Source organism: Haemaphysalis longicornis, unplaced genomic scaffold, assembly GCF_048455015.1.
Source record: "Haemaphysalis longicornis isolate Haplotype H1 unplaced genomic scaffold, Haemaphysalis longicornis Haplotype H1 scaffold_1, whole genome shotgun sequence".
Taxonomy (NCBI): domain Eukaryota; kingdom Metazoa; phylum Arthropoda; class Arachnida; order Ixodida; family Ixodidae; genus Haemaphysalis; species Haemaphysalis longicornis.
The window spans coordinates 297,957,485-297,969,731 of NW_027526203.1; the positions used below are offsets into that span (position 1 = coordinate 297,957,485).

The 12,247-nt window shown below is 47.0% G+C and overlaps 1 protein-coding gene across 1 annotated transcript in view; it reads right to left on the reverse strand.

Annotated features, from left to right (window-relative positions):
• Positions 1-317: 317 nt before the first annotated feature.
• The window catches only part of LOC144148808 (nose resistant to fluoxetine protein 6-like), a 39,493-nt gene continuing 27,563 nt past the window's right edge, over positions 318-12,247 (reverse strand). The window contains exons 11-15 of the mRNA XM_077680328.1: positions 8,445-8,567; positions 7,011-7,131; positions 5,179-5,368; positions 3,805-3,947; positions 318-982 (exon numbers count right to left, since the gene is read on the reverse strand). Coding sequence (XP_077536454.1) covers positions 734-982; positions 3,805-3,947; positions 5,179-5,368; positions 7,011-7,131; positions 8,445-8,567 — 826 coding nt within the window. The 3' untranslated portion in view covers positions 318-733. The remainder of the gene's footprint in view (positions 983-3,804; positions 3,948-5,178; positions 5,369-7,010; positions 7,132-8,444; positions 8,568-12,247) is intronic.

The following is a 12,247-nucleotide window of genomic DNA, read 5'->3' on the forward strand; positions in this document are numbered from 1 at the left end:
TTTATAGTCTGTCCTTTCCCACTGGATCCCTTCTCCGATTCGAAGATGAGAATGCTGGCGACCGGTACTTGAGGGGCAAATCATATTGGTCCCAATCCCACGGAGTGCTTCTCGCTTGTTGCAAAAAATGTGTCGTCCCGCAGGAAGCTTAGGAAACAAAATAATTGAACTCTTCCTCTCATGCATTTACTAGCTGCAGCCAAGGTTGACCACTACTCTGGGGCGGCCGCGGTTGAAAAAACAGGGAAGAAGCGGAGGGGGGGGGGGGGGGGCGACTGGTTGAAGAACCATGCAGCCGCTAGGCGTGTCTGATGCCGGCGTTTTACCGTAACTGCGCGATAAAGAGGGGTGTGCCATATAACGCACGTTGAAACTTTGCCGAGAATAGTTACACATCGCCTTTCGTGTAAATGTCGCTCAGGACATTAGAAAAACTAGAGGGTGTTTAGGTAATTTTACAGGAGACACCAGGTGAGCAATGTGCGTAAGAGGTAGTGGAATAATGAATGCGAAGGAGAAAGAGGTTTAGGGCGTTTTGTGTGCTGTACTTACAACTTTGATTAAGTCGTAAGAGCAAATAATGTTCAGGAACTCTTCTGCTCGCCGGTCGTACGGAAGTAAAAATGGTTCGTTTAGTTTTCAGAGAAATTACTGTAAAAATGGTGAAATTTATTAAATGACGATGTTTTTAACACTTCAACATGGTACCACTGATGAGGGTCGTGGGGATTCGTCATAGCCGACAGCCCTTTTCCATGTGCGCGGGGTCTGCTGGCACAGGGTAGGTGTCCTTAGTGAACGGAGGCGCCCTGCCGTCTTCATTGTGGCCGCTTGCCAGTTCAGAGATCTTGCGCACAGGTGGCCCGCGCTTACGGCGTGCAAATATCAACATTTCCAACTTGGATATTGGGCCTTCACAGGCAACAAACATCATGTAGGCGAGGATGTAGCACCAGACGATGACGGAAAAACATGCTGACACCTGAAGGGGGAAAAGAAATCAGAATAAAATGTTAGAGACTATGGTGAGCCCATTCTTCCCATTTCCCCGCATTAATTCACTTATAATTATACTCTTAAATCTCAGCGACTCGGAGTGGAACAAACTGAACTGCAGTTATAAAAAATAAGCCAGTACGAATTCAATGAAGTGTCGTAGCCAGTCTCTGTACGCGCGAATGCCAGATATGCTGTAACCGAGAAGCTGTATGAATTCAGAGGACTCCCACAAAGGAGGTGTGTGTGTACACCGCTACCACCCATAAATTTGTTACGATTTGTACCTGTAGGTCTGCGAAGCGCACTGAAAGGGAATAGGCACACAATAAGCAATTCCCACGCAGCGTACTGACATTTTTCTGTGAGGAGTGAGCCTTATTATCGGTTGAATATAAATGGTGTTTGAAACAAATGTTTCCTGTAAAAAAAGATTTCTCGGGCTTTAATGAACATGATGTATCCCGTATATTTCTTGCGTATTTTGTGGCTCTTCTAATATACTATCATGAATGTCGGAATAATCTCTCTCTGTATAGATATTGTATTCTTATGATATGAAATGTAGCACGCGTCTTACTTTTTCGAGTTCGGTGTACTTAATTCGGCGCCCACAGCTCGGAAAGCTGCAACATGTTGCATTGGCTCTCGCTATTGTAGGAAACCAAAGTAAACTTTGTTCATCAAAGGCAATTTGACCTTACAGCATAAAAAAGCTGTTTTATGAAACAACAACACTCATAATCGCGCACGTAATGCAAGCACAAATTCAATAATTCAACTGCAGAAATCTCGACACGCAAACTTTGTGTGGCAAATCATACACTGGTTACTCGGCTCTTCCAATTAGCAAGAAATTATATTTTCTCGCTCATATATACACTTCATGAGTTTAGTTTCTTCTTTTTGTAAATTCTTCGTTCCTGGAACCCCTTTCTGGAGCGTGTTGCACCACTACGCGGTCAGTTCAGGGTATACAAGCTCAGGCCCTGCGAACGTGTCTTGGCTTCCATGGTGTACGACCACAGTAGCGACCATTGCCTTGGCTCCGAATCACCCTTTGTCAACATTAGTGGCATTTAAAACACTGCCCCAACTGTCTGCTTCAACAGACAGGGGCTCCAACACGTGTCTGCTCCAACGTTTCTCCGTTCTCTGATTTTTCTTTTTTTGCTCATTTTCATTTTCCCGCGTGCAGGTTAGCAAACTAGGCTGTAGCCAAATTAACTTCCCTGCCTTCTTTTTAATTCGCTATAGAAGTGCGATACACGAGGTCGCGGGTTCGATTCCCGGCCATGGCTTCCGCTCTTCCACTATGCTATATCCCAGATGTCATCATCCCCTCTCGTAGGATGTTAACGATAGTTACAACCAAATACTTTATTTACAGATAGATCTTACTGCTCGTCACTGCGAAGTCATGCACCCTTTCGTCTAACGACAACGATGGTTGAACGCCAAGTTTTCCCGTGACGGATTCCTCGATTGTCGTCTGAGTTTGGACTTTCACTCCCAGAAGGTTTGGACTTTCACTCATTGAGCTTTGACTTTGACTTGAGCGTAGTTTCGACTTTTGATCGCTACGGCTTTGACTTATACCCTTCGCCATTTGAATTCGCACGAAGAAAGCTTCGCTTTACACCATTGTCGTCGTTAGACGGAGGAAGGCATGATTTTTCTGTCTAATTTTGCATGTCCATGCAATGGCGCAATCGGTTAGACGTCGGCTTTATAACCCGAAGGATCCAGGATTGATTCTAAACACGGAAAGCGTTTTTTCCTTTCACTTCACCCACGGCCATCATCGTCGTCAGAGGGAGTTGGCTTTTCTGTAGTGCGTTTTCGACGCGGTATATACCATGAGTGAAACATAGAAAGCTTCGCTTTATTAACAAAACGGAAGAGACAGCTACTTCTGCCAAGATACCACGCAATATTTTAAAGGGACCCTGCTACACTTTCGATGGACGCTTTCACTCTTTCCATCGCGTCTGGAAGCACTGCGAAAGCAATAGTTATCGCCAGCACGGAGTGGCACTGCGTAATTTGCTCGTCGCACCAGATACGCCTTCCGTTTCTGCTTTGGTTTTGTGGCTTTATTTGTAAAGTTGCTATCGAAAAGCCCATTCATTGCTGCAACTGAAGGAAAATCGGCCAACCGCCGCTACATAGCCGTAATGACGTAATTCGAGCGGTCGAAGAACGTCAGGACCAGGAAAGAGAGAAAAATCTTTTGAGCGAGTTTGCAAGTTATCTGATGGGCATAGAGCAGAATTTTTGGCCGAGGTACTTTGCGACCCCATAATCTAAGTACTGCGTGTGTTGGATGACTACGTTCTGCAAGCATTTAAAATTTCAAAACAAGTTGGAAAAAAAGTGTCGCAGGATCCCTTTAAGTGGGCAGCTAGGCTGAGATAGCCCTTGCTGGATAGGCGTGACACACTGGCACTGACGTCTGTGAATATTATATAAACGCGAGTGAAATGAAGGAGTGTATTTCTCACTTTTTCTTCCCTGCTCACGGAAATAATGATTGTTAAAGCATAGAACAGCAAAAGCAACACCGGGGAACGGCGACTGTAATACTGGCGTCAAGTGCTAGGCTTGACTCGCCGTCTACTAACAGATGCGTATGGGGGATGATGGTACGAGAATCGGGGAGGTCTCGCAAGAGTGCCCTTTTAGAACACTACCGAGCTGGTGGCTTCAGCAGATAATGCGTGCTCGTCGGATTGGGTGCTTGGGCCGGGTATTTGAAGGCCGCTCAAATGCGCGCAGACTACTGAGCGCACATGCCGTTTCACTCACCAGGGTGTAGTGCGAGTAGAATATTCGCTCGCGGGCGATGTGGGATGACAGCAAGAAAAAGGGCGAGTGTATCAGGTACACGCCGAAGGAGAGTCGGCTCAGGGGCAGGAAACCCTCCCACGACAGGAACCGGCTCACGGGACCTGCAGGTTACGGCATGAGAGGCCCAAGGGTCCCGTTTTATTTAATGGCCGTATAGCAAAGCGCTGCATTATAGGACCTGAAAGTAAAAATTATTATTGCACCATAATAAAATCATGGACACGAATAGCAATATGAAGGTGACAACGCGTAATTGGTTGGGGCACGATATTCAGGGGGGAAATGGTGCGCCCTCCTTAGGTACAGTCGTCGGTTTTTTAGGAGCGCTAGCAGGGCCCTTATCCCTTGCGCGTGATGCTTAAGTGCTTCCCAGTCTCAACTCTCCCGACAAGACGGCTCAGACTTCTTAAAGGGTCAGGAGCCCTCGTCAGGCACTCAATGCCTTTAGCTCCTGCCCCTTCAGCAGGAATTGTAACAACGTCTGCTGAAAAATAAAGTCTTCTTCTTCTTCTTCTTCTAAATACGAAAACAGTACTGCCTTGTACGAGGGGGGGGGGGGAGAATATAAAGGGGAAAGGATTCGGAGAGGGGCTTCCCAGGGTTTTAAAAAAAGGAGGGAAATTATTATCGAGCCAAGGCTTACTTTCATCTTGAAACGCTCGCCTTAATTTCAAGTAAAGGGCATGAACAGAGCAGCTGCCGTCTCGTTGACAAGTGATTAGAAGTTCCACTTCTTCTCAATCAAGCCCAGGCAGAACGCCCCACTCAGAAAAGCCAACTGCGACAATGTGCGTATTTCGTGGAATGTAGTTTGAGAGTAAGTCAACCGCTGTTGCTAACCGGAAAGCATCATATTTATTTTGCTGCCTGCGTGCAGTTGGCAAATTACTGCGGGAGTTTTAAAATGTAAACGAGGCGCGAAAAGACGATAGCATTGCCATTCGGGCCAGCTAAATTGAGATGGTGTTTGCGAACAGGAAACTCAGGCTAGTTTAGTAATTATTTATACAGAATCTTTCTAGCAGAGATTTGTAAAAGTTATTCAAAAAACTCTTTCGCGATGCTGTTTTTCTATACATTTAGATAATATACGCAGCGAGTAAGTAACTACCAGCAAACACAGCAATTTTTTTAATTACCGATTTTGCAAGCACGCTTCCGTGCCGTAGTTTGAGGCCAGTAATGCTCGAACCTACTCCAAGTCATAAAAATATCTGGTGTCTATGTGCTATTAGCGTATCGGCTGTTCGTTAGTGTGGTTTTTTACATTAGTCTTTTATTCACGTTCGTATACAATCATCGCTCACAAAAAAAGACACGCTTGTAACTCACCTGCTCTGTTAGAGGCGCACGCGAACACGAACCAGGACAGGCATATGGACCAAAGAATTCGATCGGTGAATGCGTAAAGCATCCTCCTTGCCTCGGTGGCGCGACCGTCGCTTCGGTACCAGTCGTGCTTCATGAAGAGGCAGTAGAGGCCGCACGAGAGCCCCAGGCACCAGCAGGCCCCCTGGAGTACCTACAGTGCGTCAGCGTGGAACGGAACAAGGTAACATTAGCTTCTTGACTGAAAATAAAGTGCGCAGAATCACTGTACGCGGCGTCTTTGCCCTGCGAGATCATGAGTATGTCGAGAACCACTGGGCGGTTTTACCGCTATAACCGACCACATAGGGAAGCGGCATGGCGCCCTCACTTCTACAGCATCTCCTTTTCTGAGGATGGCGGCTGGTTGCGAGGCCCCATCTCGGCTGGGGCCGACCAATTTTTTCTGAGGCCAGGAAGGCCAAAAGAAACCGTGGGAAGTACAGAAAGAACGCTCTGATATTAAACGTAGCAACCCCATGGTTCTGACTTGTTTGTTTCACTCTAGGGTGAAACCTTGCTTCTCAGAGCCAATAAATGCGCACCGAGCGAAAAATAACGATAGAAATAATAAATGCGGTAGCTGAAAGTACAAAGTACAAACAAAATTATCGACGAAGTCTAACATTACACAAAAATGGGCGAAGGCAAATATAAACAGCTTCTAAACAATGTCAACACTATTTTACTTACAGTTTAACCTGGATGTAACGAACCTCTATGTAACGAATTCCTGGATTTAACGACGTTTTCCAGTTCCCCATTTCCACCTTCATTGAAGCCCATGTGTTTGCGATATCTATGTAACGAAGGGGTTGCGACGGTTAACCTGGATGTAACAAATTCGCTACGCTGATGATTCAAGGTTTCTTGCCATTTTTCTGAAAAAATCGGCGGGCGAAATGCACCAATTTCGCCCGCACTGCAATCTCTCGTGCATTTCCACGTGTGAGTGCGGTGTCGGTTAGGTGCTAGGCCTGCCTGTCGGCGTGTAGTCGCGTCACGGTTGTCCTCTGATACCTGTGGTGTGGGTTCATGAATGATTTCTGCCGCTTGAATACGAAAAGATTTGTCTTTTCAAGACAAGCTCGAAATTTTAAATGCCGTCTCTGCCGGCGAAAAAGAAGAACGTCACCGCCCGATACAGTGTCCCAGCTAGCATCCCCTCAACAATTTTGACTGCAGAAAAGAGCATGAAGTTCGCAAAAAGGCACCCTTTCAGCGTAAGTTAGGTTCTTGAAACGCGTTAAGGCACCGAAAAGTGCCAGAAAGCAAAAGTGGTACTTATCTATGTTTCGTGAATTAGGGGGCCGTGTAGCAGCAAGCAAAAATCACGCAGTTTTTTCAGTGTGAAATATATCCTTGAACAAGGGTGAGTTCAGCATTACTGATGCCTAGGATATTGGTTTCATTTCCGCTTCATTCGCGCGAGCTTTAACTCGAAACCTACATGTAACGAAAACCTGGATATAAAGAAAAAAATGCGAATTTTTGTCAACTTAGTTATATCCAGGTTTAACTCTATTTACGTTTATGCAGACCAGTGCAGACCATAGTCGCAGAAGAGTTCCGTTGGGTGTGTAACGAACAGCTCCCGCCCTGGTTACACAGAGACGAAGAATGCAACAACACGGGAGAAACGTCTTCATCCGTATCATGATGGACATTGGCCGAACTGCGGGCACACTTAATCTCCAACAAAATAGCAAACGTATGTGGAATATGCCCGACGACTAGCCTGCGGTCCAACAAACGCCAAGCCCCTTCAGTTTATTCACTTGGAATGCGGCACTTACCTTAGAGATTTTTCTTGTCCCATACTTTTGCGTCATTAGGAATGTCACGCAGCCCGAGAAGAAGCACACGCCGTGGTAGAAGGGACGAGAGTAATACCTGTTCAGTGTGTTGATGAATGTGCTGGAAGAGAAAAATATGATTGTGTAAGCTACCTTTGTGAAATAAGAACAAAGGGGACCCTAACTATGACACAATTTTGCTCCCTTCTTGATTGAATGAATGGGTTAAAAGCAGAATTTAAATTTGCTTTTTACGTGCTGAAGCTACCCCACGAGTTTCTGGAAACGAGCGAAAAACTTGGCCCATTCTAAAGACGATAGACTTTCTTGGGGAATTGAAATGCGAAAATTTTGGTCTGTCTTTTGTGTCACTTGATTCAGACGACCAGACAATATGAAAGAACGATTGAAGAGGAAGCATATGTAAACAGGACGAGTCCGTACTACAAAAACTGCTGGCATGGCGCATACACATCTACATTGCTCAGCACGAGCGAAACCTCAGCATATTTGAGGTGGAATGTAAGCGCGTAACCGGAAGTACCAGCCGTCTGTTGGCTTTTACGAATGCAGATGAAAATACCACACGTTGAAGGGCACAAAAAGCATAAAGAAATAAATGCGCGCTGCTCCAACAGATTTCGCGCTAGCAGTACGAACGCGGCAAAAGCCATAATCGAATTGAACCATCCTCCATTCCATTCCTCATGGCAGGAGCGAGAACGGACAGGAAGAGGTTTGGGGAGTGGCGTGCGAGGGCGCATTTGCGAGCAAAAAGCGTACAGAGGGCCTCCGTAACTATCCTGTTGTCTACGTGGCGATCAGGCATGTGCGAGCAGCCAAAGCGATCGGAGCAAGTTACCACAAGCCGCTGTAAGCATACCGAGACATTATCTTGAACCCGGTGCCTATCGCCCCGTGGCGCTTGTGGCAGTTATAGCGGCGGTTTCCGCCAATCGTGTTAATGTGGGCCGCTGTATGCCGAACAGCCGGGCCGACCAAACTGTGCTGGTATGCTGCAGACAAGAACGCATACACTGACCTCCACACATCCTATATCTATATCAACTGACTGGAACTGCGCACAAGAAAAATGGGACCAGGACCCTGGTATTGTTTTTTTTTTTGTGTGTGTGTGGGCAGTTCCAGTCATGAACTATTTTCAACTAGGCCGGCTTTCCACTCTCCATATCAACTATACGTGAAAGACACGTTCCCGAGGGTTCCAAACGCACTTTAGTTTCCGTTATGATCACGCTACAATCTCAGCGAGGCCGTGAATTCGAAGTGCGGAATCAGAATTGTTGTTTCCGTCTGCGTAGCTCGTTCGCAGGAGCTTGCAAGGCGCTATTCCCCTACGCATGTGCAGTGCATAATAATACTGCCAGTTGAACATGGTTTAAAAATTTATTTGCGCAGTAATACGTCACGCACCTGAAGGACGGCGTCACGGCCACTAAAAAGGGCGTCATGATTGTGCCGTATATCTGCCACGCTGCAATCGCGCAAAATAGCAGAGACAACACTGCGAACGTCGACGTGACCAGCCACTTCTTCCTGGAAGGAAAGCACGCGTGGAGATGCATGAAAATGTTTATGAAACAAATAAATAGCCCCAATATTTAGTCACCCTGCATAGGTACCTCAGAAGGCAGCGGTGTACTTGGCGGACTACCTGAGGCCCAAAAACAGTGACTAGCCATTTGCTGCGTTTTGCTGTTCAGCACCTGATTAGTACAATGCACCAATTTCAGTCTAAAAGTCTTCGAATTAATAATTGTGCACAAATGATATGCGGCAGAAAGAGAGCATGACGTGAACATGGGTGCGTCGGTTGTTTAATCTGTTTTAGCTTTAATTCTATCTCACTTTAAAAATATGTCTTCTTTTTACATACATTGAAACTGAATACACTTTCTCTCTAACATGTATAATGAAAATATGCGACAAGTATGTAGTTTCTAAACCACTCAAGAGCGGTACACAGCGAGCGCACAAATTGTGTGTGCACTCAGCACATGAATTTGATATATATTGCTAGTAATCACCAGCTAGAACATTGCCTCTGACCACTTGCTGAGCAGCTACAAAGAATACTGTGGTGGGTATTTGCCAGTAACTAACGTGCTATTGAAGTATGGTCACATCATTGTCCTTGAGAAATTGGAAATTCAATAATTTTGTTTAAATAAAGCATAGTAGTTAAATACATTTTGTATATTCTCGTTTAAACCTAATGGTTGTTCAGAAACGATAACTCCTAAATAGATTCAGGTTTCATGTTTAATGCACCAAATTAGCAGCGGGAGCTACAATGAGCCATCATGCGCAGCCTCGAGGTTAACCTAGACCAGTTGGCATAAAGTGGTGCCAAGCGGCGCGTAGACGCCGGTTTTGTCACAGGATATATTCAAAGAAAATTTGCTGGTTCATTCATACGCAAGAGCATGCGTCGCAGCCTATCGTCACCGTTTTTACGGCATCCTTACTATATTAGGACACCGTTGAGGAGTACTGTTACAGTCAAGCAAGTCACAGTACTGTGTAGCGGAAGCAGGAGCGGGATTACGATCCGCTGATTATGTGTAATGGTTGGCCCAAGCAGCCCAAGCAGCAACCGCTGTCACTAGTACGATTCGGTACATGGTACTTTTAAAATAGGCGCTTCTTCTCGGCCTTTGTCTGTAGCCGTGCGAACGCCCCCTTCCGTCGTCTGCATCACGCCAAGTGCGCTGCCGAGCTCAGATAGGAAGAAAAAAATACTTTTACCGTTTCGGAAGATCGGGGGATAGAAACACGCAACCACGAGACGTTGCATATAACATGCTGCAACTTCGGGTTTTGTATTCAAAGTGTGTTGTGCAGTTTAATGTCTAGGAGGTAGGAGCATACTTTAGAGTGGGTAGCAAATTTCGCCAGATTTACAGAGTTTTGGTGTTCCTGCTTTAAATGGACCACGCGGACAAAATTCAAGTTTGCTTCATTCGAAAGATTGCCTCGTTAGAATACACTGACGCCACTTTTAACGCGAACTTCACTTACATAAGCTATATAATTAGGAAAAAAAAATCACGCCATATCCACGGAATGAATGATGATAAGTGGTGCGAAGTTCGAGAGGGGGAGATCATCGGTAACCGTAACTCTCCCGTGAAAGTTCGCCCATTACATCATTAAGAAAGACGTAAGACTGTGTGCGTACATTGTAGAAATCAACTTTTATTTTCGGAGTCAATGCTCCCAGGCCCAGACCTGGTGAAAGACCCCGCGCCATCGAGGACTACCCCGCACCTCCACCACAATTTGTCACGTAGGATGGGACACAACGGTAAAGAAAGAACTTTTATGTAGGGCGAACTTGTGCCTGAGAGAGAGAGAGAGAGAGAGAGAGAGAGAGAGAGAGAGAGAGAGAGAGAGAGAGAGAGAGAGAGAGAGAGAGAGAGAGAGAGAGAGAGAAAACGTTTATTTGAGCTTTCTAAAGTGGGAGTGGTTCCCTAGTCCGGGAATCCATCAAGTGAGCAGAGAGCCTTCGCTCTGGATGCCAGGAGCTGCTGGACGTCCAGACGGTCGCTGGTCACCAGGTTCTCCCACAGCTCAGGGGTGGGAAGAGGGGATCGGAGAGGTGGAAGTTTGGGAGGAACGAGAGGAAACGAGCAAAGGTCCTTGCGTCTCGTTCGATCTCCGAGAACGACTGCCTGCGTTCGTGGCGTGATCTCTTGCGTGATCTCCCCCTCGCAGTGCACGTGCGCTCGCGCCTCCGTTGGCGAACACAGACAAGCTCGCGCTCCCGGTGCCGAGTTTGCGCTGCCGGTTGCAGCCGGTTCTTGCGCGTGCAACGCGGCCCACTTTGCGACATCTCCGAAAGCATGCGGCGGTCACGTACCACGAGACACAAGGGATGGACAGACCCATGGCTTTAGGAGCTTCGCCCCTAAAAAGAGACTTGCCATGCGACCCACTAGCTCCCTCCCCGCACTATCATACCCAATGTTTCAGTGGCTAAGTGGCTAAGGCGTTTCGCTGCTGAGCACGAGGTCGCGGGTTCGATTCCCGGCCGCAGCGGCCGCTTTTCTGACGGAGGCGAAAAGCAAAAACGCCCGTGTGTACCAGACTTCGGCGCACGTTAAAGATCCCCAGGTGGTCAAAATTAATCCGGTGCCCTCCACTACGGCGCGCCTCATCGCCTGCGTTGCGTCGGCGCGTTAAACCCCAGAATCAATCAATCAATCACAAAAGGAGTACTATCAATCGTAAATTATCCCGGCACAAATCCGGTACAAAACAAAGCGAGGGTGGTTAGCGGTCCCGAGCGGTGTGGTGGCGCCATTTGGGAAGACCGACAGCCAACTAGGCGTTCCGCCGTTCGCTGCAGCCTGAGTCCGCACACTTACGTTTGTTTCAGTGCCTGCACGTCATTGAAAACCTCACGAAACACGATTCAGCGGGAAAATCAAATTTATACCCTAAATTGTTTAATTTCCGAGTGCATAAGGCATCGTTCGGTGCCGGACAAGTGCGGGGTACTATAAAACGCCCAATTTCTCGGATAAAACAAACTTGTATTTACTTGTATTTTGTCTGCAAGACCCCTTAAAGCAGGAAAACCTGCAATACATGGAGTTGCAGCTTCAGACCATCTGCCACGCACAAATGAAACACATCTTGAGTACGCTAAAGAAGTCACGGGGGATCCTTAGCACTTAATGCGAAGGCGAAAGCCTTGTTGAACATACTGCTGATTTGCTGTTTAGCTTGCTCTTGATCTTTCATGTTGCTCTCGTCGGGCTGCTGCCACAGCTTCATCCACACCCATTTCCTCCCGATGCCGGTTACGACGAGCGTAATTTCCTGCTGGTCTAACCTGTTCTGCCGTGGCACCTTTCTCAGTCTCCCCCGCCCGCGGCTGTAGGGACTGTAGTGTTGTCGCCCACAGTGATGTCGAATCGGAAGCTATGAGTCCACCTGGCGACGTACACAAGCCGCGTCCTGAGCGTTCTATAGTCCGTCGCGCTTCCTAAGAATCATCCTCCGGCGCTGCAGTTTCCTTTTCCCGGTGCGCACTCTGATTTCCTGTACCCCACAGAACTTTTCTGTGTTTCACTCCTGTACCTCAAAAACGAAGACACTGAAAAATTAAGATGTGAGGCTTTCCTTCTAAAAGTAGTCCAAGAGTTTGGTTCACCTGTACCACAGTCGGGGGCAATACCGCTTCTCAAGACGAAGAGGGGAATTGTTGC